General features: G+C 35.3%; 1 protein-coding gene across 1 annotated transcript; it reads right to left on the bottom strand.

Annotated features, from left to right (window-relative positions):
* Positions 1–357: 357 nt before the first annotated feature.
* LOC147073354 (nonsense-mediated mRNA decay factor SMG8) lies at positions 358–27,718 on the bottom strand. Its single transcript, XM_085945442.1, has 14 exons — positions 27,497–27,718; positions 23,600–23,916; positions 22,245–22,466; positions 19,404–19,668; positions 18,270–18,485; positions 17,245–17,405; positions 16,418–16,624; positions 15,607–15,815; positions 9,414–9,485; positions 8,669–8,813; positions 7,229–7,387; positions 6,013–6,123; positions 3,911–3,995; positions 358–2,560 (listed from the first exon to the last, which is right to left on the bottom strand). Exons 1-14 carry the CDS (start codon positions 27,632–27,634, stop codon positions 2,363–2,365), a joined length of 2,505 nt encoding a protein of 834 aa, XP_085801568.1. The 5' UTR covers positions 27,635–27,718; the 3' UTR covers positions 358–2,362.
* Positions 27,719–27,972: the final 254 nt, after the last annotated feature.

A 27,972-nucleotide genomic window follows, 5' to 3' on the forward strand; every position in this document is an offset into this window, starting at 1 on the left:
GCCTAATACATTTTTTTTAAATATCGTTGTTGATTCTACAATACCTGCTATGAGTACAAAAAATGTGATACCTACCTGAACTGAACTAATCCTTTGGCGAGTTCATCTGATTATTTGGTCGAGCGAGTCATCTTATCTTGTTAAATCTATTTTCATGTACAGTTTGAAGTATTCCCTGTTATTGTTGATTAATCTCTGTAAACTCGGAATAAATACTAAAAACAGAAGTGTTTCTATTTTATAACTAAAACAAAATATAACTGGCGACCAACATGGGCCCAAAGTGTTTCTAAATAATAAATAAATAAAAACCATCCTATAAAATGGTAAAAATGTAATGAAACATTCTCAACTATGTTTTAATTAATATATTTTTATTTCTTACAAAAATACAATATTTTCATGTTACAACAATTACTGCACTATACATAGAGTCTTTTGTCTATTGATATAATTTGATAAAAAAAATAGCTACCATGGCGACCATTTTGGTAACTGTTATTATTTGTTATTTATTACCATTTATTACATAAAATAATAAGAACATTGTACAAGCTTGCAAATGCATGAATCAAAATTACTATTGAAACCAAACATATTTTAAGGTAATGTTACATAATGGGCAATGTATCAGATACGAACCGGAATAACTAGGACCAAAAATAATATGAAGAAGTGGGGATACTCCGATGATCCTTTAAACTGTCGATCATGTTAAGGTCTGTCTGCTCGTTGCAATCAGTTGCACCATCGATGATATATTTGAAGCCAATGACGTGGCCAAGAAATTGTAGGGAAGAGTCTTCAAGACAGAAAAAGAAGATGTCACCTAATAAACATCACTCCCATTGTCAATGTCATAACTTATAATTCTGAACGATTTTCAAATAGATTAGGTTACATTCGATTTGAAATTACAAGCTTTTTTTAAATGGACAATTTTTCTCATTATTTCTAGGTTACAATGGACGAAGATGGTACCCTGTCTCATCTATTTTACTGCGATCATACACGACAGCTAAAGCCCTGAAGTTAGCTAGCAGAAACATCATCCACATCTGTCAATTGAAAAAGAAAAATGTAAAGGTTCATTTTGGTAAAAACAAATGTAATATTATGTTATTATGTAAACAAAATTATGGACATTAACTCTGCGAAATGAACGAGCCCTGAACATCTTTGAAAGAAAAATTCTCCGCCGTATATATGGACCGATCAGGGATGGCACCAATTGGAGGAGAAGATATAATGCTGAGCTCTACGGACTGTACGAAGATTGCAGCGCAGTTCAATCAATTAAGATTGGGAGACTGCGATGGCTAGGTCATGTGCACCGTATGAATGACAATGAACCGGCAAAGAGAATGATGTCCAGCAATCCAATAGGACGTAGAAGAAGAGGGAGGCCAAAGATTCGCTGGTTAGATGGAGCTGCCAGTGACTGCCGTATTCTGGGGGTACCAAATTGGAAAGCGGCCACACTGGATAGGGACAGGTGGAGGGAGCTGTTGGAGGAGGCCAGGACCCACACCGGGTTGTCGCGCCCCTGATGATGATGATGTAAACAATACTCGCAAGTCAGTATTGAAATTCTATCTCTTTTGTGCCTTGCGTTGCTCCTTTCAACGAGTTTTCGACGAGTAGCGGGAGGGGGAATTGCTTCACCAATGTAAAGAATTTGACTATAAAAAAGGGAATCTTATTAAATTCGAGTATTCGCTTTTTTAGTATAGTTGATTTGGAAGCCAGTGCAAAATAAATATTTTGTTAAGTTGTAATTGATATATTATTTGTCATTATTCATCTAAATATTTTGGCAATATCAGCACATGTTCTGCTGAATCCGTGAACGTGATTAATTACGATCTAATGTCATGTTGAGAAGCCATTTGATCATTCACCTCTTACCCAATCATTTCAGGATAGCCTGTTTCTCATTTTCACTTATCATCGCTGCGTATCATCACATAATGCCATTTAAAGTCAAAACTATACAGATTCGGCAACATGACTTTGGGTATAACAGTAACGATAATAATTAATGAAATTGGCTATTTGAGTGAATCTTAAATTTGTTTGAAATGCTCGCAGTTTTCGATAAATGCATGTGTTAACATTTTGCTACAAATGAATTCACAATACAAAATGAATTAGTTAATTTAAACAGTAGACCAGAGTCCAATTTCAGCTCCACCTTTATTTAGGTCCCATAAAGTAGACAAAGTTTCCTGTAATGTTTCTGGACGCACTCCGCCATAAAACTGACTACGTGTAAACGTCTCACTTATAACCAAGTGTATGGTCGTCTCCATTGTAATCAACGTAATTGATATTATTAGTTGGCCGCGGTATTAATCTCCTGTCAGTCGGTCACTCCGATCATTCCCTGCAGAAGTTTCCCTCTGGAAAGGACGGCGAGGGGGGCTGAAGGGCGAGGGAGGGGTCCTCTCTCTGTGCTATAGATGTACGGCAGACGGAGGACCCAATATGCTGAGCCCGTCAGCCGGACTGGACACTCGCCACCCGTTACGAAGATCGGGCCGATGGCAGTCGGTTGAATCTGTCAGTAAAAAAATATTATTAAATTATTATTCATTCATATTGAATATAGATAGAAGGCTGTTATAAAAACACTAGGGCCGAGATGCATAGAATATCACTTATTACTAAACACAAATTAGGTAAATTTGACCCACTCATCGCTGATATAAAATACTTTTACATTTATTTTTGTTTAACAGACAAATTTAAGTACAGTAGAACCTCGATATAAAGGAGATGTTAAAAACACCCTGTTAATATTATACATGTCTAAATCCAAGTATCACCGCTTCTAAACAATGTTCTGCGCATGATAATCACGTTATACCTCTCGCACTCGAATTCGAGTTAAAATGCCGTCCTGCTCGTAGACTGAACATAGCACTGACATTTGCAATGCTGGCCGCTAATTCACATAGCTGCACAGAAGTTTAATTTGTTTATTCGAATGAATGAATGCATTTATTACTCCATTCAATAAGTTTATAATGGTTAGAAGTAGATGAAGATCGCATCTCGACAATCTAATAACATTTTATTGACTAGACTGTGAAAATTATAATTTGAAGTGTCATGGCGCTGCGATATATTATGAAAGGATTGCCAGTATTAGAAGATTTTTTTCCCCTATTTTTTGTTCAGAATGTGCTACCTACCTACAATGAAAGACAATACCAGACAACATTTTTTCCCAATCTGATAGTTTTAGTTATATGGTAACACTGAAATGTCATTGCAGCGACTCTATCACCAACCTTATTTATAGGCTCAGTGAGCTCATTTTGTTTTTTTCTTCTTCGCAGTAGGTTATAACACATCTTATAATCGTCCTGCCACTATTTTTCAACACTTTTTGCATTATTAACACGTTTAAACACTTTATCGAACTTGCAGCACGCACAATTAATGATAAACATCAAATGATTGCATGGTGAGGGGAATGAAGAGGAAAGGGCTAGGGAGGATTGTAGTTCTCGAAACGGCCACGCTTCACGTTATACTTGCCACAGTCTATTCGTCTGATAACGAAATTCAACTATATTAGACTTGGAATTAGTTGTTTTTTATAATAAAGTATTATAAAAAACAGCAGACTTCAAAAGTGCAAACCAGGATTACCGAAAGCAAGAGCGTCGACATCGAACATTAATGTCACTCCACAATGGATGCGTCTTGATATATCATCCGAAGACAAACAGGATTTTTTTTGTGTTTTTATATAACGGACTTTCGGCTTTAATGGACACCCCCTCACCCGCATTAGTCCGCTATATCAAGGTTCTACTTTATTTTTAAAATAAAATATTATTTTATCAATTGAGGTTTTTATGCACAAAGTTTTTCTAAATGTAAATGACTATTTATTTACCTTTGGATTAAGTGTGATGCCCACAAGCGCCTTGGGCGTAACAATGTGAACCCGCATCAATTGAGCCACCATTGGTTTACCCAACCTGAAATGGAGAGCATATGAAATTTTTTGTTTAAAATGGGAAGTATTTCAGGTAAGTTGGTGATGTAAGCCCAAGGAGAGATAACCTAGAAAGATCGGTACTGTTATGGCAGACGGTTATAACTGCAGTTTTTTTTCACTTTTTAAGTTTTCTTCCATAATATGTTCCAAATTGTACATTCTTTGGTGTGGCAAAATATTAGAACTGCAACTTTATTGGTCACAAAGTAACGTTAAAAGATATCTGCATCTGACCAAATGTGAAAAAAGTTGACATGGCAAAAAGATATATCTGCTTAAGATGCAAGATAAATAAAACTTCAATCATTGAGGTTAGTGTTGAGATGCTAATTCTGCTTATTTGATATCAAATTCCTCAAAATATCTTATAAACTAACTCTTGTCAGACTGATTTCAAAACTTTGTAGCAGGACGCTCTACAGAATCATTTTCTAAATGTATTCGGTGTATTTTACCACGTTTTTATTAGCTCGTATTCTTGTGTGGATATATTATGTAGCAAGTTAAAGATAGGAAAAATATAAAATTGAAATGACAATGCGAATCGCTAGAGTCGAGAACAATATAGAAGTGGTACCGGCTGGTTTCGGCCAGTGGCGAGGGGTGGAGGTAGGCTGTTAAGATCTGGCATAAATAGTGCACAATAAACATTGTCAATCAAACATATTTGTTTTCATTGAAGTAATACTACAATGCATAGATAGAGTTTGTTAGTTTTTAAAATTCAATTAAACACTGCATAATCCAAGCCATAGTAGATAATAGTAAAAAAATATTCATTGGAAGAATTTTTTTGATCGAATATGGTTTGTTTTAAGCAGGGCAAATAAATTTAAAAAAAACTAACCAACAATATCTGATATAATATCGTCGGTCCCTATTAACGCTTTCGCTGCTGAATAGATAATGAGATTTTAATTGCCCCCTTTAAAATGCACGTTAATTACATCGATCGGCCGCCTGGTCATTACGCACCGTGTGCGTCTTCCGCGTCCAAAGTATTAAAAAAGTCAGATCTGAAATTTTGTCATTTTTGTATTATTACGTAAAAGTTATTTAAACACTTTAAACATTTATACCACAATCACAGTTTTTTTTGTTTGTTTGAAAAATTTCGAGATACTCAAGTTAAAAATGACGGATCTACCGAGAGTGTCCGAATAACAATGTCGGTCCTTACCAACCAACATTGTTGGCTGGGCGTGGGTGAGCAAGATGCGTCTGATCTGACAGTTGCTGCTATGTTCACCGGACAGACGGATGTTTTTATAAACGTTTAGAAAAGTTTCTATAACCCGTATTTTTATTCATTATGGCAAGCAATAGGTCACAAAGGATATTTGATGAAACATCTTTGATTGCTCGTACTGAAAAATAGCATTTTGCAGATCCGACTTTTTTAATAGGGACCGACGATATGACGTATTCTTAATTCAACGAAAACAAAGAAGTATGACTGAAAAAGTATGCACTATTTTTGTCGGACCGTCCATAGTATACTTAAACTATTATAGTTTGGTTTGGGCAGATTCAATTGATTTTTAAAAACTAACCAGCGCCATCTGCAAATTGAATTTGTAGTTTATGGAAAACAAATAAGTATGACTGAAAAAGTTCAGTGTGCACTATTTATGTCAAATCTTAATAGCCCAATTCCACCCCTCACCACTGGTATCGGCATGTGACACAAACGCTGTTTAGGTGTTGCCACACGGATGAAGATGACTGTGCAAAAAATGGTGATCCCTGATTTGAAGTAGTGGCGTGGCAGTAATAGTATTAGCTGTCAGTGATGCTATTATTTGTTTTGTTTATTTAAAAAAAAGACACGTTGAGTATATAACAAATTATTAATTCAGGACGTTCACAACATCACATTTAGAATAAAAAGAACAAGTAATCAGTTAGAGAAAAAACAAGGTAGACATCAGACAATCAAAGCAAAAAATAGTTTTATACAAAAGAAATAAAATAATAAAACAAGGTAGATTTATTACCTGCATGGACAGTGATAGTAAACTGGCATGTCACTGCTCGCTAATTTTGCGCCGCTTTCCTTCAATAACGAGCTACCATTGATTATTGTATCGCTTGACGACATCATGAATCTGAAATTTTAAACAAAAATGGTATGATTCAAGATATATCACATTATAAAGAACATGTAATATTGTCATATACCTTATCTATATTATATACAATTAACTCTCGCAGTAATCCGCCACCCCAAAAACTAGACAAGTGTCCAATTAGTGAAAGCAGCGGATTATAGTGAATACATACAAAATATGGTAAAAATTAAAACAGGTATTTCGTAAAAATAGTTTTTATTGAGAAATTTGTACTAGCTTACGGTTTTATTTATAATCAAAATCAAGTATGTATTAAATTATACATAGGTATTTATAAACTAAGTTGATTAACTACATTAAACAGGAAATCACTTAACACAACAGGTTAGTTGTTCAGTGTTGTTTGTTTTTTTCCTGAATATTGTTGGAAGTTTATATTGTCATCTCGTAATTTATGCAATATGATGAGTGTGTTGACGGTTGTATTATTTTCCTCTGCCCATTTAATGGTAACGTCAATCCCAGCTAGTGCATATTCTGATTTGACTGTGTGAGCTGCAGTCGGTTGACAATTGTCTTCATACTCAGAATCCAAGCCTCTTATGAGATTGTTGTCAGTTAGGAAGTGGGGCATACTCCTCTTGCTATCCATTCTTCTAACACATTTTGCGTTAACTCTGAGTTTTCAGTCGCTTTCTGAATCAATTCGTCTAATGGAACTGAATCTTCCAGTTCCCAGTTTTCATCATCTTGATTCATGGAGGGCAACAGCTTTTTCCACGATGAAATTATTGCTCGTCCCGGTATGTTGTTCCATGTCTCAGTAATAAATACAACGGCGGACAGCTGACATAGGCACAGGGTGGACTACTGAATTTGACATAACAAATACCGGCGAATTATAGAGCTTGATTTTGTGTTTTCAACTAGTAAAAATAACGGCGGATTATAGTAGCTGTCGGATAATCGAGCGGCAGATTACTGAGAGAGTACTGTATATCATAATATTACTTAAATAGTGAAATCCAAATTTAACTAATAGACTTCAAACCTCTGATAGATTAAGGTGTCAAAGCAGTGTTATCTCTGAATATTTTAAATCTATGACAAAACCTTTAGTGTGATATCTGTAATTACATACCTATGTCCTCTAGGACACTCGTACTCCATACCGAGGAATATTTTGACTGTGAAATGTGAGGGTGGTGGTTTGCCGCGCACGCCTCCTCTCTGCGTATTTCTGGACCAAGATGATGTAGAATCTCTGTGAGCTGCTCCAGCATGTTTTATATTCGCTGTACTGAAAATTGGACAAAAACGTAACGTTGCATAATAAATTCTTATTATCCCATAAGTATGGAAATTAATTCATATTATTGTAAAATTTACAAGAATGAAATGAAAATACAATCAATACGTATCAAGGCCTGAACAAAAACGAACCATAAGTGCGAGTGAGAAATTCGGCACGCTTATAACTCAGCACCATACGTTAGAGTAAGATAGTATTTCTACGGCTGAATTAAATATTTTTTGTACACGTTGCCAGTTAATATTGATTTGAATGACTACATTCATTTAACAACTGCGAGCATGTGTTGCTGAAATTTATTGTTTTTGTATTATAAAGTTAGTGGTACAGTGAAATCCTGATTCTACGATTTTCAAGGGACCCTTGAAAAAAACGATAAATGTGGGAAATGATAAATGCGGATATAAAAAAACTCGTTTTTCTCCGGGATTTTTTCGACGACTTGAATTATTCTCAGTTTTTCAGCTGGAGTTCTAGTTTTCTTCATGGGGAGAATTTTAGTTGCGACTAACAAAAATTCGTGATACGAGATACGAGGCAAGCTCAAGCGTCGACTGACTGTGCAAACAAAGCGACGCGACCGAAAGGTCTGTAATGTGTAGTATGTATTATAAACAATTCTACTAAAGTGAAATGAAAAATATTCAACAAAAACGGTCAATCGTGATAATATTAGTGACGGGACCATAATATTTAGACGATAGATTGAGGAAAACGATAAATCAGGGAACATTGTCCTTATGGGTGTTTGGCGGGACTTTAAAAAATGAACGATTTATGCGAGAACGGTAGATCGGGGTTCCACTGTACATAATTATTTTTATTTAATTTAGTACAAAATATGGTCAACAATGTTGTGTTTAAATTTAGTAGCTGTACTGAAAAGCAACATGATGGTGTAACATTTCATAGTTAGGTTAATAATAATAAAATTACGGTTCTACTGTGCATTATACGCAAGAAGCACAGTCGAACAATACCCACTCTCTTTATATTATTACTCTGAGGTCTGGATCTTGTGGAGTTTTGTCTATGAGACATAGAAAAGTTGATAGTCATTCTCTCAATCTATTAGATCCATGTTTCGAATCCAAACACACATTGAAGAAGTGAAGAAGAAAGTGAACTTGCCACTCGTCCAAAGCGGCCGTTTTCAAAATTATACAATGACTATATTATTCCCAGAGACAGTGAATAGGTTATTGTATGTTTTAAACAATTAACTTCATTCAAGTCAAGTTAAAAACAGAGAGGTTTGTTGGTAAATACCTGATCGAACAATCCCACGGCAGCAGATAATTGGTGTGTTGAAGAAAACCAGGATGCAGATGTTCTGGTAGACCAATACTATGCGAATATAATGATGATGGTCCTAAACATACCAACGACCAGCTCGAAAATGCAGGCAGCAAACCTAAAAATAAATTTAAATAATATATAGTTATCATTCTATTATAAATTTTTAGAAATGAGACTGCAAATGTGTGGCCGGTGTGTTGCTGGCAATGTTTGAGCAATGTGTGAAAATATTGTTGCAATATGTCCATACGGACCGGCAATATATCTCAATATTGTCGAGTGTTGCATATACTGGCCAACGTATGGCAGATGATGTCGCTTCACTATCAAAAATACGGAAACATTGGTAAGCCATATCTCTCTCCTTCTTGCTTTGTTCTATATGTAGGGGTTTGTTCGTGGTCTATCGCTTCCCTACCACAACTCGGTGTTCCGAAAGCAGTGTCTGAGTTCGCGTGTTTCGGCCATTGTTTCTCTAGCTCAACTTGTGGGTACTCATAAAACTAGGTCTGCAGACAATCTTGTAATGTTCATTTAAATGCATCGTAATAGATTTTTGGGTTTCTTGATAATGGCCTCTGCAGCACACACGTTTACACATGGTGAAAACCCAAAAATCTATTACGATAAAAAACAACCATGAAAGTCTCAAACATTATATTCATTTAAATGGTTCTTTATAGATACGGCTAGAATATTTAATTTCTTTACTAACCTGGAGGACTTTCCATGTGCAGCATACCGGGCAAGTACTCTGTGGTAGATGGCTGCCTCACAAGTCCTTTATCTGTGTATACAAGATGAATACAATATAATGTGACATGTCTATTTTACACAATTCAATATTTTGTGGTAACAAGCAATGATGACTGATGGCATCACGATGATTCAATGGAAGGGACGAAAATGTATGATTTGGGATGTTATTGTGGTGGATACACTCGTGGCATCTCAACTGAATAAATCAGTCGAATCGTCAAGTTCAGCAACTCCTTTGACTGAGACCAACAAAGCCAAAAAAAAATACAGCTGCCTGTCCCCCATATGTCGGTTGAAAGGAAAGAGCTTCTCAAGTCCGTCCGACCCTCATTTAAACTGGTCGGCCATTGCGACTTTGCATCTACGATGGAAAATATTTCAACTTTCAAAAAGTTCGCAGACTTTTACGGTGAGCGAGAAGGTTTTTTCTCATCAAGAATTGACCGTCATATATTTTATCAAAATAGGAATCACGCACACTCTTATAATAAAGGGTTCTTAACGTTCATTACACCACGGTTGCATTTAGAATCAAGTAAGACCTGCGCCAACGAATACAAACTGCAGTGTCATGTGCCCTAAGTGTTTCATACATAAAAACTGCTAGGTTTCAATCACAAAATAAAACTTTCAAAATGCTCATTGCAATAAATATAAGCAAAATAGAATTGGACATGTCACCATTAGTTTGTCTCATTCTAAATAATTGATTTCAGTAAGTTGTTAATTTTTAATTTTAATGTTTTTATAAATTTGTAGCCGGTTTTAAAAGTTACAGATCTGAACATATTGTCTGAAATTATCCATAAAATAATCACATTTAACTAATTATAGACGCCTCATATTATGTAAATGTGAAATTAGCTAATATTAGAGATTGAATTTTACAGGGGTAATACCGGTTCTGAAACTGATACGATATTGATGACAATATTTGGAATGTGTTTCAAATAGTGCTTTAGACATTGCTTACCTGTTACGGAATTAATTCTCAATGGTGGAATGAATGTACGGAATGATATGGCCTGAAACGGTGCCCTGATCTGGCATCTGTTCATTATCAGGATATAGGGTATAGGGTGGTTCTAGGAATTATATTGACACTCCCTACGTATAATCCCGTATCTGCAAACATGACATTTTACAGGAGAGCGTCTCAAAGATTCACAACGCAATTGCAAAGTAACGGCTGCATGTATCTTATTCAAAATTGGAACAGTGCTACCATTTTAAATCTAGTATATTTCTCTTCTTTCTTCTTGGTCGTGCACTCATGGATGAGGATCGTGACCACATTTAAATTTCGCCATCCTTTGAGCGACCAAGACTTTCCATCCTTCTTGATCTTCCGCTATCCCTCTTCGAATGGATCTGCACCTTGTCGTGGTGAGGAGGCTTGCGCGTTCCGAGGATTCGTAGGGCTATGCTGGCGGTAGTCTAACTACCGGAAGGGTCTCCCAAGCCAGACAGGTCTATGATGACTAAGACAGACTAAGAGGGATCCACTGGAGGAAGGCAGCAATTTCTTCAGTACTGACTAAGGGTGGTGATCAGAGGTGAGTTGGAAATACTGTCACAAGTTTGTGTACTTAAGTTTCGGATGAAACTACCCATACTAAGTATTTGTTGCCCAATAAACTTGTTTCAAGAAACTTGAAACGTATTAGATGTTCGAATTCGAACGCATTCGATAATATCTGCGCCGTGACTCGCTATTCAGCGCTATTGATATTAAATGCGCGCGAGCGAGATATCATGATACACGTATGTCTAGCCGTGATATTATACTCAACTGTCATTGTTCTCCCTTTCTCCTCTGTTGTAAAGTTGGTATAGTGAAGGACAGAAATGGTCACGTGTTCGTTTTATAGGATACTTTTGAGTTCGCCTTAGGGTTTTAGGTTTAAGAGTTTTTGGTTTCAGTTGAGTATGAAACTTTATCGAGTCCAGGAGTTCGACGCATGGTATGAGATCTCGCCGACCGCTAGCTAGTTCGTAGTCTTGCCATGTATGAAATCATCGCCTCGGCGTCGCGACTCGCGTATGTTTAGTACGCGACGGGTTTTAATTTTAGTTTTAGTTGAGTAAGACATTTACATCGAATTGACGTCAGTCGCAAGCCGGAATTACGGAGTTCTGATAACGCTAACTGACTACGCGTTTATCTGGTTTCGTCACGTCAAGTTTCTCGATTTTTAGTGTTATAATTGTAATTTGTAAACATAAACTGAATTCAAATTATATGCGTGATTGTATAAATGGATAACTACTGAAACATTAGTGACTAGCGCCACAGTTCCAGCTGTACCTGTCTCGAAAATGGGACATTTCAAAAAGCCGACGTATTTTTAACGATTCTATTAAAGCTGATATTTCAAATACTAGTAAGTATTTTGGAACAAGTTTAGATACCAAGTATTTTTTTATACTGGTAGTAAGTATACTTAGTCTTCAAAATCGACCAGTTTTCCCACCTCTAGTGGTGATCAAGGGGATTGAAACAGGCTTAGAGCAGACACTTGAAGGCGATAATGAAAACATTAAGAACGGTTTCAATATTGCGATGTGGAAGGCAACGGGAAACCACCACATTAAAATCCCACGAAAACCACTAGTATATTATTTCACTTTAAATTTTGCTCAAATGTTTATAGTTTTTGAGATATTACAGATACGGCATTGTACTTCGAGGTATAGATTTTTTATTATAAGTGGCAGATACAAGATTATATACTTCGGACTTGATATGTAGACTGTTCCTATAAGTGGCACAAACGAGGTGGTACTTGGGACTTGAGACACACACTTTTCTTGTAAGTGACACATTCGGGGTTATTTTCGGGTACGACTAATTAATAAAAGGTAGGGAAATATCAGTTACGTAGTTTTACTTCTTTAAAAAAGATACTGGTATTGGTAAAAGATTAAAAAACTTAAACCTAATTACAATTAGACAGTCGTAAACCTGAGTTTCAAGACAAAACTGAGAAAATTATGATTATTTATTATATACATACTTCCCCGCCACTTCGCACGCTTCCCGCGTATACACCGGTAACAGGGAGTTCCCCGTATATTCGACGGAGAGCGTAAGTGTCAGAATTTTTAATCATTGGTAAGTATTTATTTAGAAGTGTCAGAATAAGGACGCCAATTTTAATGTGGAGGGTAAAATAATGTTTGAGGAAGTAATAATATTAACAAATCGGTTGTAAAACTAAATAATCATTATTTAAATTACGCGTGTCAGTAGATAAAACATATATCCATTATTATTATGATAATTTGACAAGTAAACAATTTTATATGGGACGCATAGCAATTTAGGGTTACCATCTCGCACGTAAGGGATATTTGTCTATGCTCTCACGCCAAATTCATGAATATTCGGTACAAATAACCATTATTGTGATTATTAAAAGAACACCAACTAAGATGTAATCGAAGGTGCACCCAAAAGAGCGATAAATATATGAGCACATCAACAGATGACAGAAAATAACCTCAATTCCGATAACTTTAAACCCAAATTATAATAATTTAGTGGTATTTGACGGTTTATAAATATAATGGAAATTAAAAATATACCTATTAAACTATTATTATCTAATTGAAATAACATGTTTCATAAATTAATTCTATCGAAACGATTATGAATAATTTGTCTTCAATTGAAATTACGTGCAAAATAACTAATTAGCTTAAAGTTAAGTGATAGTTAATGGACTATTTCAACCTATATCTAATATACTTATAAATATTTTTAAAGAAAGTAATAATGAAAAATAATACCTCATTTTAAGGTTAAATTTGATTAAAATGTTATATTGTGAAATATTATTCATTCAACCAAATTTTTCATACATTTTGAATGAGATTAAAATACCTAATACGATTGATCGAACTAATAAATCGATAATCGAATGAGTTTATGTGATATTAGTATTAATTCAAATAAAATAACTACCTATTTTCTGGTTTTCATGTCGATTATAAAACAATATTTATATTAGTATAAATCTTTTAGATAACGAACCTTTTAATGTCGAGACAATTGAAACATACCTATTACTTATTCCATATATCAAAATTACGGATATCGATAAATTATACTAAATAATTTTATTTACAAAATAAAAGGAATGTTTATTGATCGACAATGACTAGGCATTTTTTGCTGTGGGGAAAATATTGATATATTTTTATAAAATTTACAATAACTTGGTCACACCGTTCACTGTTGACATGACAAGCCAAGCGACCCTTCAAGTTTCCATGTATTTTTTTGTAAAGAACTGAAGTCTGCCTTATTCTTAATTTTTATGTCAAAAATAAACCTATAATAGACACATCTGGTGTACCTACCTGTCTTCTTATTTTTTTAAATGTAAAAATATATGATAATACACACTAGGCATACAACATAATCCTATAATGGAGCATGTATTTTCAATGGTCATTAGCCCAGTGTAGATACCTACTGTAAACAGTTTCTAATAAACATTAATAATTCATTACAAACTAATTCTGTTGTACCCAGAGCATAGAACCAACAGTTACAGCTGATGGCTAGAACGAATTTCTTAACAAACCTACTCAGAAGATCCACATTGAATTGTGGAGCCATTTTTTTAGATACATTCATTATAATAGAAAGAAAAAATACTATTCTAGATTTCTAGTGCTGAGGAAGTCAACTGTCATCTGTCAAGGTACAGCATAACCATAGACGATTATGGTATTAGTCTATGATACAACTAACTTGAAGTCTAACTAAGGCCATCCTCCCACGGCGCAACTTATGTCCGTCGGAACTGAAACTAAAATTCCAGCCAGTATCTAGCTAATGTATTTCAATGGCGGCTCGCTGACGGCGAGACTGGAATCTCTCGGCTTCAAAACGGTCGCGAAGAGATGCGACATGCTAGTCGCGCGGTCTCTCAAGTTTCCAGTCACCGTAAAACAGTGGTACCAACATCATTAGATTCGGTGAAAAATCATATTTTCTTACCAAAATTGGTAGCACTGCAAACAAGTGGCATGCTATAAAAACCATTTACAACACAAGACGTCAAAAGTACAAGACAAGCAAAATTGAAATAATCTAATTTTATTCAAGTAAACGCGGCAGCGTGCGTGTTGTTGGTTTTTGTACAAAACAGCTGGTGGTCCAGTTTGACAGTTTGAGGTTATGTGATTATTATTTCAAGTGGTTTCAGTAGCGCCGTGTGCGAATCATCACATTGGTCAGTTTATGAGTACCATAACCAACCAGTTCCACCAGATTTCAGTTGCGCCGTGGGAGGAGGGCCTTAGTCTATGTTATAACCCTGGTTGGAATGACAGAAAATGATACTATCCTAGAAAATTTAAAAAAAGCGGCCAATTAAATTATTTCTGCCCAAATTTTAATCTATTCTGACACACAAATATTTATACTTAACATTAAACATTTAAATAATTCCCTGTGCTTATTTAAATACTTTCTCATATATTATTTGAATACTTACCATTGAGCATTTTTTACTTCCTGCTGATTTTAAATTATTCCCAATGATTAATAAAATACTTTTATTAAGATATTTCCTAGTTTTGAATATTTATACTTACCGAAAAATTAGAAGCCTTTTTTTATGGCCACCCATATAACTGAGTGCGTAGACAACGAAAATACAAAAGACGTATAATCACGTACGTGCCAAATACGTGATTATACGTAGGGAGTCTCGATATGAAGAACGGTGTTTATTTGAAAAAGAGTATAATCACAGTGTACAAGTTTATAATTATTGCTGAACAGGTATCGACAAGTCGACAATCAGGTCGGAGTGTCCTTAGTAACAGGCCGGGTCCGAGTGACAATGTGTAAATGTCTCCTTGCTCGATGTATTCAATTCTAACCAAAATTTTATATTAAAGATGTTGCAGTTAACTCCGCTTATTTGACAGCAAGATGCTGGTTCTCGCTTGTTTTTAGAGTGCGCCCAAATTGTAGATATCACTACATATTGTAATAGTTAGACGAATGCAAACGTTGGCCAAAGAGATGAGTGTGCCACAGGATAGTGGGGTGAGTTGAAACAAAACAAAATTCTTATGCTATATCGAGACAGTATTTAAAAAATAGTTTCAAATAAGATATTTATTACCTTTATAATGGCCATCATCCATAGAAATGAGTGTGAATGGATCTGTTGATGATAAATGATTGTTTGTCGACCGTTCTGGGTTTGCTTCCGAGAGAGCAACATTCGAGAGGCCTTCTTCCTGTGAGGGTTGTGACCATTCTGTCGGTGAATTCGCTCCGCTTCCAGCAGTCGTTACGGGAGCTGCTGAACCTGACTTAACAGACGCCGCTCTGTGTATAACAATAAAAAGTTCTGTCAAGAATTATTGCTTACTAATTGCTTGTATTTACAATTTGTCCGCTTTCCAATACGTTTCTATGGATATGATTAAATTTATCTAGTACGATCTCACGTTTTCCTAATATTTGCATGTATACCTATAAGACTTAAACAGTAAAGACAAAAGAAAGACAGAAGCTTGACGCATTTGAAATGTGGTGCTCGACACGAACACGGAGTCTCGTGGATGGCTTTACAGACAGATGTTTCTATAATCAGTAAACTCCATTCAAAACAGACAGTATGTCTTCACTGGACATTCTATAGAAAAACTCTTATTTAGTCTTATTTAGTCAGGTTGAACGGACGACGAAGAAATCTCTAAAGATGGATAGATCAAATCAAAAATGTCACAGGTTTTCGCTAACAAGCCATGGAGAAGACTCAGTCAGATGGCGAAAATTATCCGGGCCATCAGGCATTTTATACTGACTTTTGTTGAGGTTTTTGTCACCTCGGTGATAACTATTATGACATATATCTAATTAAATTAATAAATAAACATGACTGGATATAGTAAAAAAAAGATATTGTATTGAAAAGGTAAATATACCTGAAATCGTTTATGGATGGCTGAAACACAGGGAATGGAATAGTTTCCGAAGTGGTGCCGCACTGGCAATCCTTGGCGAGCTCCGCGTAGAACTCAAAGTTGGCCCAGCGCACAGTGTAGGGGTCATCGCGGGATCCTTTGGTGCGGCCGCAGTTACAAGCCGCCACGTATCGTACCCCGCTCGAATGGACGTCTTCAGAGTCTAAGCTGTATACAAAAACAACGGGACATTTACTAGCTTAAATGCTAAATATTTCAAAACCCAGCAATATTGTAGAAATTGTAATAGTCGCGAACCGTTGAGGTAGGCTGTGGAGATCCAACGTAAATATCGCACACTCTGTCAGTCGTATGTCATTTATTTGTTTTCATTGAACCAAGAATACAAATTGCGGATGGTGTTAGCCAGTTTTTAAAATTCAATTAAACCCTGCCTAACCAAACCATAATAGATAACATATTTTCAATTATGTATATACATAATTTTAGATATTATTATATATAGTAGATTTTTGTATCTATTATGTTTTAGTAACATAATAAATTTATTTTAGAATGTATCTTAGACACCCACGAAGGCTACGCGGCTTAAGAATCGGCCTATAGCGTCGTAGGTCCCAGGTTCGAATCCTGGGTCTGGCACTTAAGTACACATACTGTTTTTCAATTTGTGTATGAGTCAGAGAATGGACCTAATAGGTTGAGCAAGTGGCTGACATCCATTATTCCTAAAAACAAAATCTGTTAATACAAACCTCCACTCTGTGGAGGCCCATATGATCTTATTAGGATCGGAATTGGTCTATCTTGGACAAATTGTTACTAACCTGTGCTTTGGTTTGATGCATGGATTCCCCGTAAGGCTAGTCTTCTCGCAGAGTCTTCTCGACTCCCAAATCTTATTGCAGTTCTCCTCGAGCTGACCTCGGTACCAGTCAGACAGTGGACCTGGTGCCACAGAACTGAATACACTTACTGCGACGGCCACCTAAAATGAACAATGACTACATTATCTTTCATTCCTATAAGTAAATAGCTCTCATGGATCTATGAAAATGATAGAAAAAAAAATTATTAGACACTCTGATTTGATAAAGTGGTCGGTCCAATTCGTGTCTGGAAATTTGTACGTATGCAGTTCGCAGAATCACACTTCACCGTGAAATGTTGTATTGGAAATAAATTTAAAATACGACCATATATGGTCGTATTTTAAATGGCATCCAACCTCTTTGGGTCATATAGTACTGAAATAAAACTCATGTCTAAATAAAACACGGTTCTTGTCGGTTTACAGGAAGCTAGCGGCAAACAAATTTTAATAATAGCCAATATACTTTATTATTTGTTAGGTTAGATCAGGTTAAATTAAGATCTAATAAAATTGGAACATTATTGTCTGCAATGCTCCATGAACAACGCGTAATTTTTTCATCTTTTTCTGATAAGAAAGCTCACGGCGAACTGTGCTACGGTGAAATGTAATAGGTACAATTTACATGTAACCAGGCCAATTTGGTTAGATCAGATGTAATGTCACATTGTGTGTAGTGTTACCATCGTAATAATAAATTGGTAATACGTGTGAACTCATATATTGTAATCGTGATTGATTGATCAAAGCAGAGCTAGTTTGAGATTTGTTTGAAATTCGCTTCTCGATTCGATAATTCATTTGAGAGATTATCAATTGTCAACTACTTGATTGAAAGGTTTGATATTGACTATTCGATTGCGTGTATGATCGTTAACTGATTTGACTGTGAGAATAATTTATTTCTACTAATCTCAACCCTGGTGTTGATATAAAGGTTTAATGAAGAAAAAATAAAAAGAAAATGAATTGACTCACCCTTTGTGAATGATGCTGAGTGGAGTAATGTGATGGCAACCCTTCCATGTAAGTAGCTTGTGCGAGTGGTAATACTTTAGCACACCTTCCTTGAGAGAACATCGTGTCTATTGATAGCGAATCCCAAAGACTGGTCCAGGAATGATCGGAGTTTGGAGAGAGAAAAAGCTCCGTTAAAATTGTGGCGACTTTACGCCATGTGGGGGCACTCGGTACCTATAATATTATCAATTAATTATTAATTTGAAGTTTTTCAATCCCTTAAATGGCAGAAGGCCTAAAACCGGCATGGAAATTGTATTTTCTATGAGTATGATATTAAACCCTGGCAAGTGTATTAATTTATTTTTTTTAGTTTGTAAAATAGATGTAGATACAATCTGTCGATCCTATTAATAATTAATGTATTCTACATTTACGGAAGGATAATTACGATTTTCGCACCGAGATGCCGCATATAGACCTTAATACATAACAGTGGCAAGGGGTGGAGGTAGGTTGTTAAGATCTGACATAAATAGTGCACACTAAACTTTTTCAGTCATAATTATTTGCTTTCATTGAATTGAGAATACAAATTGCAGATGGTGCTGGTTAGTTTTTAAAAATCAATTAAACCCTGCCTAACAAAACCATAATAGTTTAGGTAGGTATGCTATGGGCGATCTGACAAAAAAAGTATACAATTTTTCAATTATTTGTTTTTGTTGAATTAAGAATACATACATTACAGAAGGTGTTGGTTAATTTTTTTAAATTCATTTAATCCTGCCTAACCAAACCATAATAGATAAAAAATATTCTTCCATCTATAAAATATCTAAATTTATGTAAGGTTTAATGGCATAATTTTAGATATTTTAAGGATAAACGAATATTTTTTTACTATTATCTATTAAGGCTTGGTCACGCGGGGTTTAATTAATTTTTAAAAACTAACAAACACTATCTACACGTTGTAGTCTTAGTTCAATGAAAACAAATACATTTGTCTGACAAAGTTTAGTGTGCACATTTTGTCAGTTCTTAACAGCCTACCTCCACCCTTCCCCACTGATATGAATTAAGGTCTATATGTGGCATCTCGGTGCTAAAATGGTAATTATCCTTTTCATCTTTACTACAGTATATTACCTCAAAGAATGATGAACTCATCGCAAATTTCCCCACATTGTCATCGAAGCCAGAAGAAATGGCTAAATCTAAATGCGTCTGCAGGAACTGGCTGAAGGTCTCCCTCTTTGAGGTCTCCACCCCCCACTCGGGTAAGGCTCCATTGCCTTCGCAGGATACCACCAGAGATCTCACCATGTCTGACAGTTCATTCCCGGGTGGAATATCGCCGGAATTCACATAAACAAACTCTTCGTTGTTTGGGATTGCGAAAAGTGAATTGGCACTGAAATAAAACAGTTTTGTTGCGATCAAATCATATAAAGATTAATTAAAGATAAGGTAATCTATTATTTGGTTGGTATGCCAAAAGTTGATAGGTCGATAATTTAGGTATTTAAAGTTATATAGGTATTTAACGGATTATGTGTCTTTATATAAATGGTTACATATAAATTGTACGCATTACATTTCACCGTAGCACAGATCACCGTGAGCTTTCTTACCTGAAAGAGATGACTCTATAGCAGTGCTCCGCAACCTTTTCCAACCCATGGCACACCAAAGGTCTTTCCAGAATTCCGCCGCACACCACACATAAAACAATTTATACGCCAAAACATGGGCTCCACATCCTGAAGGGGGACCCCAGCCCAAGATCTTTGGCGGGGCCCCTTACCTATCGCTAAGGTTAAAGACAGTGTGATACTCTAAAATAGCGTTTTTCAAATAGTGTTCGAGGTAAAATTAATGGTATTGATTTTATGTTTAGCGGTTGTTTGTATGGTTATATTCTATTAATATAATTATGGTTAGTTATCGGGTTAGGAATAATTATTTGTCGAGTATTGATACAATAATAATAAATTGTGTCCTACAATCACGTTTTAAAATATTAATACTTATTAGCGTAATAAAATAGCGCCTTTTTTTGACTCGAAAATGGGAGCTGAACTGTGATAGCCTTGTCGGAAATCCGAGGATATTTTTTATTAACCGAAATCCATAAAATAGCCAATGGACCATCGGCGAACTTCAGTTTTTGCGTCCTGTCGTTTATCAATTCAACAAATTCCTCTCGAATTTATAGGAAAAGTGCTACTATCATCTACTACATCATTACTTTCATCCAATCAATACGACTGGATTCGAAACCCTTTTGTAACCAATGCCAAAAATTCTCTAGCACTTTCCCCATATATTCGAGAAGAATTTGTTGAATTGAGAAACAACGGGACGGTAAAACTGCTTCTCCGATGTTCCATTGGTTATTTTCTGGATTTCGGTTAATAAAGAATATCCTCGGTTTTCCGACAAGGCTATCGCAGTTCAGTTCCCATTTTCTACGACATATCTAAGTGAGCAAAGTTTTTCAACTCAAGTTATAATTAAAAATAATAAGCAGTCTTAATTGAAGGGTCTTTCAAGAACAAGTCAAAATATATAAAACTTTTACGTTCGTTGAAACAAGCTCATCAAGCACAAATACATGGAAATATGTACATTTAGTTCTACGTGGTGTGTTATGAATATTTAATTATTTATCAAATAAAAAAACATAAATTGATGTAAATTTGGTGAATGCCCCCCACAAGAGAGGGGGCTGACAGGGCTCTAGCCTGGGGGCCCAGGCTCAGGGGGGCCCGGCGTGGTAGGTCAACCAGATAAGTGAGATAAACACAAATTACAAATTTGCTCTAATAGTAAAAAAAAGTTGCCTGCAGCGCTATTTTACTACACTGGTAATAATATTTTAAAACATGCGATTGTAGGATACAATTTATAATTATTGTGTCATTATTCAACAAATAATTATTCTTAAGCCGATAACTAACCATAATTCAAGTGGATGTATTAATAAATACAAAAAATCGCTAAACGTACAATCAATACCATTAATTTTACCTCGAACACCATTTGAAAAACTTTATTTTAGAATATCACACTGTCTTTAACATTAGCGAAAGGTAGGGGGACCCGCCAAAGCTCCTGGCCTGGGATCCGCTTTCAGGATGTGGGGTGCATGTTTTGGTGTGTTAATTGTTTTTGGTGTGCAGCGGAATTCTGGGAAGACCTTTGGCGTGCCGTGGGTGATAAAAGGTTGCGGAGCACTGTTTTAGGGGCCATGTCAAATTTCAGATTGCAACTACTCCATAACGTGATTTCAAGACTTCGATTATTTTATTTTATTTTGTTTAAAAAACATGTTAAATTCATAACTATAGGTAATTAAAGAAAATTTAAAAGTGTCGAGAGAAGAAATTATTTTTACAACGTTTTTATTAGCTCGTATTCTTATTTGTCCGGTAAAAATCTTGCAATCGATTTTTAACTAACTTTCCGACTAGATAGACATTTGAAACTTTTAGAATATATCAGAACATGATGCCAATGTATTCTTTTAATACTTTTAGCCATATTTAAGTAGAATTGAATTCATTTTCAGTTAATTCTGTTTTGTATGAAAAATTATTTCGGAAGAAATCCGTAATCCAATCCACTATTATTGGTTGCTAAGTGGGTGGTCCTATCAACTAAATTATTAATATTTACATGCGTTACTATGGATATAAAAATGACATTTCAGTATTCTATATTTGTTTATTTGTTTGTTTTTTATTTACTTCATATCAAGTACAAGTTTCAGCATATTGAGCATAATAATTCAACAGAAAATTTAAAAACGTTGTATATAAAAAGTTCTTTTTATCTTGTAATTATTGTTAACTGTATATTTAAAAAATGGAATTATTGACAGCCAACCCCTTGAGAAACTGTTAGTTTTACATCAGAAAGACTTTTGACAAGCAAAATTTCCATATGACGTTCCAATCAGTTTAGTAGTAACATCAAGTTACATACCTAATATTTGTAATAACCCTTGCTTTTCTGAGAATATTATATATCTGATCTTCCAAGCTGTGCTCCAATATCTTGATTTGTGACGTTTCAGCTTTATAGAACTGCCTCGGGCATGTATCAAAGTAAAATAGAACCCTAGGGCAGCAAGGCCTTCCTTGATTCACCCAGTCTTGTCCAACTAGAGAACCGATTAAATCTCCAATCTTTGGTTGCAATTCAACCCTGCAATACAAAAAAAAAAACATGTGTACTCATCAGTTGTGACATTTTTATATACATGTTACGCCGAATGTGCGAAATTGACTATTACATGAATTAGGCAAAATATCTGCCAAGTGCGTTAATTCGGGAGTAATTTTTCTGCCTAGTTCATGCATTGGACAAATTAGTTAGTAGCGCTACGGTGGTGTTTTTTGCAACAAAACCAAATGTGTCAAACGCTCATGCATTGGTCAAAATAGATGATCGCACTCCGGTGGTTTTTTTTGCAACTAATCAAACTTACCAAATGTGTCAAATATCATTGATTATAACTACAATGACGTTAATATCCATTTACTATGCCCAAAAAAAATCTAGAACTATAATATGATAACGGAAGAATTTTATTAAAAGGTATTTTCGCGATTTGATTTGTGCTTGGGTATCAATCGTGCAATGGTCGATTGTTTGTTTGTGATAGTATGATTTGATAGTTTGTTGACACTTGTTAGCTAACCTCAAAATGGACATTCAGTTTAATTCAGAATTACAAAACCTAACCTAACCTAATAATATTATATTATGTCCAATTATAACTAATAAAATCATCCGTATTAAATTTACTTTTTTTACTGTCATGTTGACAGTTTAAGAATTCCATACGCTGGCGAATTCACGCACTCGGCAGATAATTTACCTAATTCATGAATAAGGCAACGGGCTGACTATTACATGAATTAGGCAAAATTTTGCCCATTTCATGTAATAGTCAATTTTGCACATTCGGTGTTAACATACACGTAAAAGACAAGTTTGCGTAAGGCCACTAAGTTTATAAGCAATTAAGTATATATAAATAATTCGAAATACCTGAGAAACATACCTATTAGAAAAAATATAGGTGCCAAGAGTAGAATCCGCATTCATCGTTTTCCGGCCAACGTGATTTACCAATTTAAGCATTGGTCAGAATTCGATGGCTGCGGGTTCAAGAACCTACCGCTCGGCACCAAAATATTTTTCCTAATTTTCATATGAAATATGTGTGTTTAATAAAGAATGCTACATTCTTAAATCTTGTGAATTATTTATAGAATGAAAAAAAATATAGTTTGGCAATTAAGTATAACTAGGTCAACAATTAGCTCGCCTACCTTATTGTATCAATCGATTTAAATAGATTTATGTATCCCAGATCGAATACAGCTGTTGGACTTGATAGCACAATTACGTGACAGAGATGAAACATCAACAGTAAAGAGATGGACAAATCGGTAGTCATGTCTCCCACTGCCACTAGGAAGTCTCCTGCTTTCCTGGCTGCCTTCACCCCATCGGAGCCCCCCCAATTCTTCTCATTATCCTTTCCGAGATTGTCCACATATTTCAAGAGGTGTCGCGTATCAAATAAGCTCGATAGATGCAAGTATAACACACTCTGTGATTCGTTCCAGAAGCATTCGATTTCACACTAAAATGAAAAAAATTAATTGAGCCCCTCTCCGGAAAAATAACATTATCCTCAAACCTACATTTTGAGATAATATCGATTGAACACAGAACACAGATTACAAATAATAAGGTTCGCTCTGCGCATCATCACTCTAAGACTTCTGTTGATGAGATTAATTACCTAATGATTTTTATCTGGTATGCAGACAATAAATTATTAATGTATGGTACATAATTTTAACAGATTTACCAGATACTATTATTTTCACTAAGGCCCCACAATAGTCAAGTAGGGACTCGAAACTGTAAATTTAGATCATGGTGCTAGTTATAGTTCATACTTCGAGTGCAATACGGTAAACTGTAAATGATGATCGTTTCACCTTATCACTGCCAGCCAATTTTTACTAGGTGGACACTTGTAGGCCAGCTATTTTCGGAATAAAATAAATCCTTTAAAAAATATGAAATAGGAACGGAATGATAAATATTTGTGAAAACTTAGCAACACAACATGTTTATCAAGTTTATCGTGAATATATTCACACTAAAATGATAAATATTATTTAGAAAATATACACAGAATGTTTATTCAGAAGTTATGACGTTTACAAGAACCGTCATAACCGTCCGTGGCCAGACGCGACATACATGCTTTGGCGAGTTAATTTGTCCATGGTACGGATCAGGTAATTGGTTTCTGCAATAACGCTCTTTTTCCAGTGATGGGCTTATTATATTAAAAGAAATAAAATAATGCATCAACTAAGAACAGTTTGCAATCCTAGAATCCTTTCGATTGCTCGATGGAATTCCCCAATTTAAAATGTTGGAATCTATGGCGCCGGTTACATACAATCGGGTGTGCGGGACGCTCGCGCATATTTCTGGTGAATCATCGACAATACAACGTAATCATATATGGCAGAGTATACTGTATTTATCGAGGCCCTGCGCCCGCCCGCCCCGTAATTCAAAGCACACATGATTTTGCTTCTCAGCGCCGAAATTATTACTTATTCACAGGCGAAAGGGGCGCTGGGATCTTTCATTTAGCCGCCTGCCGGAGCATTGTCAACAAGTGCTTTCTCTTCTTCAAGTCTTTGTAAATTATTAATGATATTTAAATAATTATTATGTGAGTATGTAAGTATGTGCCGCGGTAAATAATTCCGATACAATGATAGATAATAAAATATTGTATTATTTTATTATGAATCGCGAGCGAGTGAATAAGAGTCGACAAAAGACAACAATTATAATAACAATAACAATAACACTTCTTCGGCCCCTTGCGCCAATGCCAATAAAAAATACTATAGGCGAAGAGGTGTTGCGCGGGACGCGGTGTGTGATTTCTGGCGAGAATACGTCGCTTAACGCACTTTGGCCACGAGCGCCCCGATCCGCTTGTTTATTTAGATGGGCTTTGTCGCTATGGATTTCAGAATTATTATTTTAATATGGTTTTTAAGGTATAATTGATAAGGGGTTGAAACTCTTCTTTCCTCTATTTATAAATGGTAAGTCGTGGGTGTCTCGAAGAGTATACGGTATATTTGATTTTATACGGTAATAATACAATAATTTGATATGCGCGAGTATAATAAGTTGGGAGGTAATTTATACTGGAACTACGGCATAGTCAGACCATGTACCTAGCTCAATCGAATAGCTCACTTGACTCTGATAAGGACTTACAGCTAACCGTTTATCCGTTTTACTATTAACTAGTTGAATTAGGTCTCTTGACGAAGCCAAGCTCGACTCAATTCTAATTGATAACTGAAGGTCGAGCGTCGCCTATATAGTCAAATAGGCGACCCCTTCGCTGCCATCTATGTGATAACGACTGCGCGCTGTGGTGGGAGCGCCGGATAGTATGAGCGTGTGATAGTGGAGGTGCATTCATGGGGATTGATTGGGAATAAAACTAAAAAATTATGGTACTGTTTGGTTATACGGAATACAGCGGAAAACGCATTTTGAAAATAGCCGATAAACTGGATTATTTGTTAGGTTAACCTAACCAAACCTAACCCAATCTAACCTAACCTAAACTAACCCAAACTAACAAATAATCCAGTTTATCGGTTATTTTCAAAATACGTTTTCCGCTGTATTCCGTATAACCGAACAGTACCAAAATTATAAATCAAGAGGGTTGTCTTGAGGTTTCTAGTGTTTTTTTTTTTGATAATTGTGCCACAGATGCCGTCATTTTTTTTTTTTTACGAACAGTTTATTCCATGTACTTACACAATTATAATAAATACCCTTTTCTGTCGGCGCATAGGCTTTTCGATCCAGTAAATTGTTGATTTAAAATTTGAAATTTTCATACATTTTGATGCATCATTATCATAAACTAAGATTATATTAGGTCGGGGTAGGTTAGGTTGTTAGGTTAGGTTTGGTTTGGTCTAAAAAGAAAGTTATAAAATCTCATGACGGCATCTGCGGCACATTTACCGGTGCTTTTTACTGGTTCTCCGTCATCGTAATCTGTCAGTCGCCATTTTGAATTTTAGCTATCTTTTTGTCATCGAATTATAGTACGTGGTCCAAGCCATTATAGTATTTCGGCAAAAATTATAGGACGTGTAGAGAAAATGAAAGTTTTTTGTTTGTCACAAACATAACGGAGAATTCGAGAAATTCCGATGCCCTGCTTAATTTTAACACCTCTTACGACCGAAAAATGCTAACACCGGCCGCCGTCATTAACTGTCACGTTAGTTTTTTAGAGTAGGTATGCAACGCAAAACCACATCCATTGACTAAAATCGCACACTGAGATCTTATTTGCTGTGATTGAAGTACGAACATTTTACGGAACTTTAAACATCGCAATATTACCTAGATAACTTTTAAAAGCAATGAAATAAGCAATGGGGAATATTCGCACAATTAAATAGACTGTTTTCATAAAGTGCCGACAGCATTTTTTTATTTTCTTTTATTTTGTTAACTGTCAATTCATGGTGGAACTGCATTGTATTGTTGTTTTTATTTAATAAAACACAATTTTTTTATAGTACTTATTCCACTTTAATTAATATATTAGGACCGGTTTCGTCCGCCTTAGTGGGACATTTTCAACGTTGAAAATGTCCCACTGAGGCGGACGAAACCGGTCCTAATATATTAATTAAAGTGGAATAAGTACTATAAAAAAATAGCATTTTTTTAATTGTGGCATTTTTGACGTACTATACTTTTTTAATAGTACGCGGACGAAAATGTAACTTTTCGAATAGTACGCGAATCAAAATATACTATAATTATAGTTCGGTTGGCAACACTGCGCTCACTGACAGATGACAGCGGCCGGTGGCGGAGAACCAGTAAAAAGACCCCATTTACCTTTTTTTATTTGTTGATATACATACATTTATATTATACGTCAGTACCAGATGGTAAAATAACTTTTGTGCAATATTTCACTTGTTTAATTCCGGTGTTCTCGATTTCCAAACAAATCTGAATACATTAATGATCTCTAAGTGTTTTAAAGTAAAGTATACATGACTAGGTACATGGAAAGTATGTAACTAAAGCTAGGTATTTGGTATTAAATATTTAATCAAAAATATAACCTCATTGCCGGTGAATTCGCACTGCAGAGATTTGGTTTTGGTAACACGGTTGTAAGGAGATTTTCCAACAATTCCGACAACAATGATTTTTTCGTCATTGGAAAACTCAGGAATATCATTCAAATGAAATGATTTCATTTTGAATTTATTGTATCTGTAAGTAAATCCAAATACTGGCAGACTTTAGTAAATCTGTCAAAACAGTCAAAACATATTATCTATGGCCAACACTGTCAAGTTGAAGTGTCAAAATTAGTCTATGGTGTCAAATGAAAATGAAAATTTTTTCAATATTTTATTTTATCACATGGCAAAACTATTAATATTCCTACATACCTAAACAATTTACTCCCCACAGGTTTTTAAATGAAAAAATATTTATTTTAGATTCATTGGCCTAGCTAGGCCTAGTGCGTAGATCGGCAGCCGTCTTTATATAAATACAAACCTGTAGTTAATTAATTATTGTTAGTATT

Source organism: Rhyacophila brunnea, unplaced genomic scaffold (genome assembly GCF_057557595.1).
Source record: "Rhyacophila brunnea isolate RB1 unplaced genomic scaffold, BYU_Rbru_1.0 scaffold_18, whole genome shotgun sequence".
Lineage (NCBI taxonomy): Eukaryota > Metazoa > Arthropoda > Insecta > Trichoptera > Rhyacophilidae > Rhyacophila > Rhyacophila brunnea.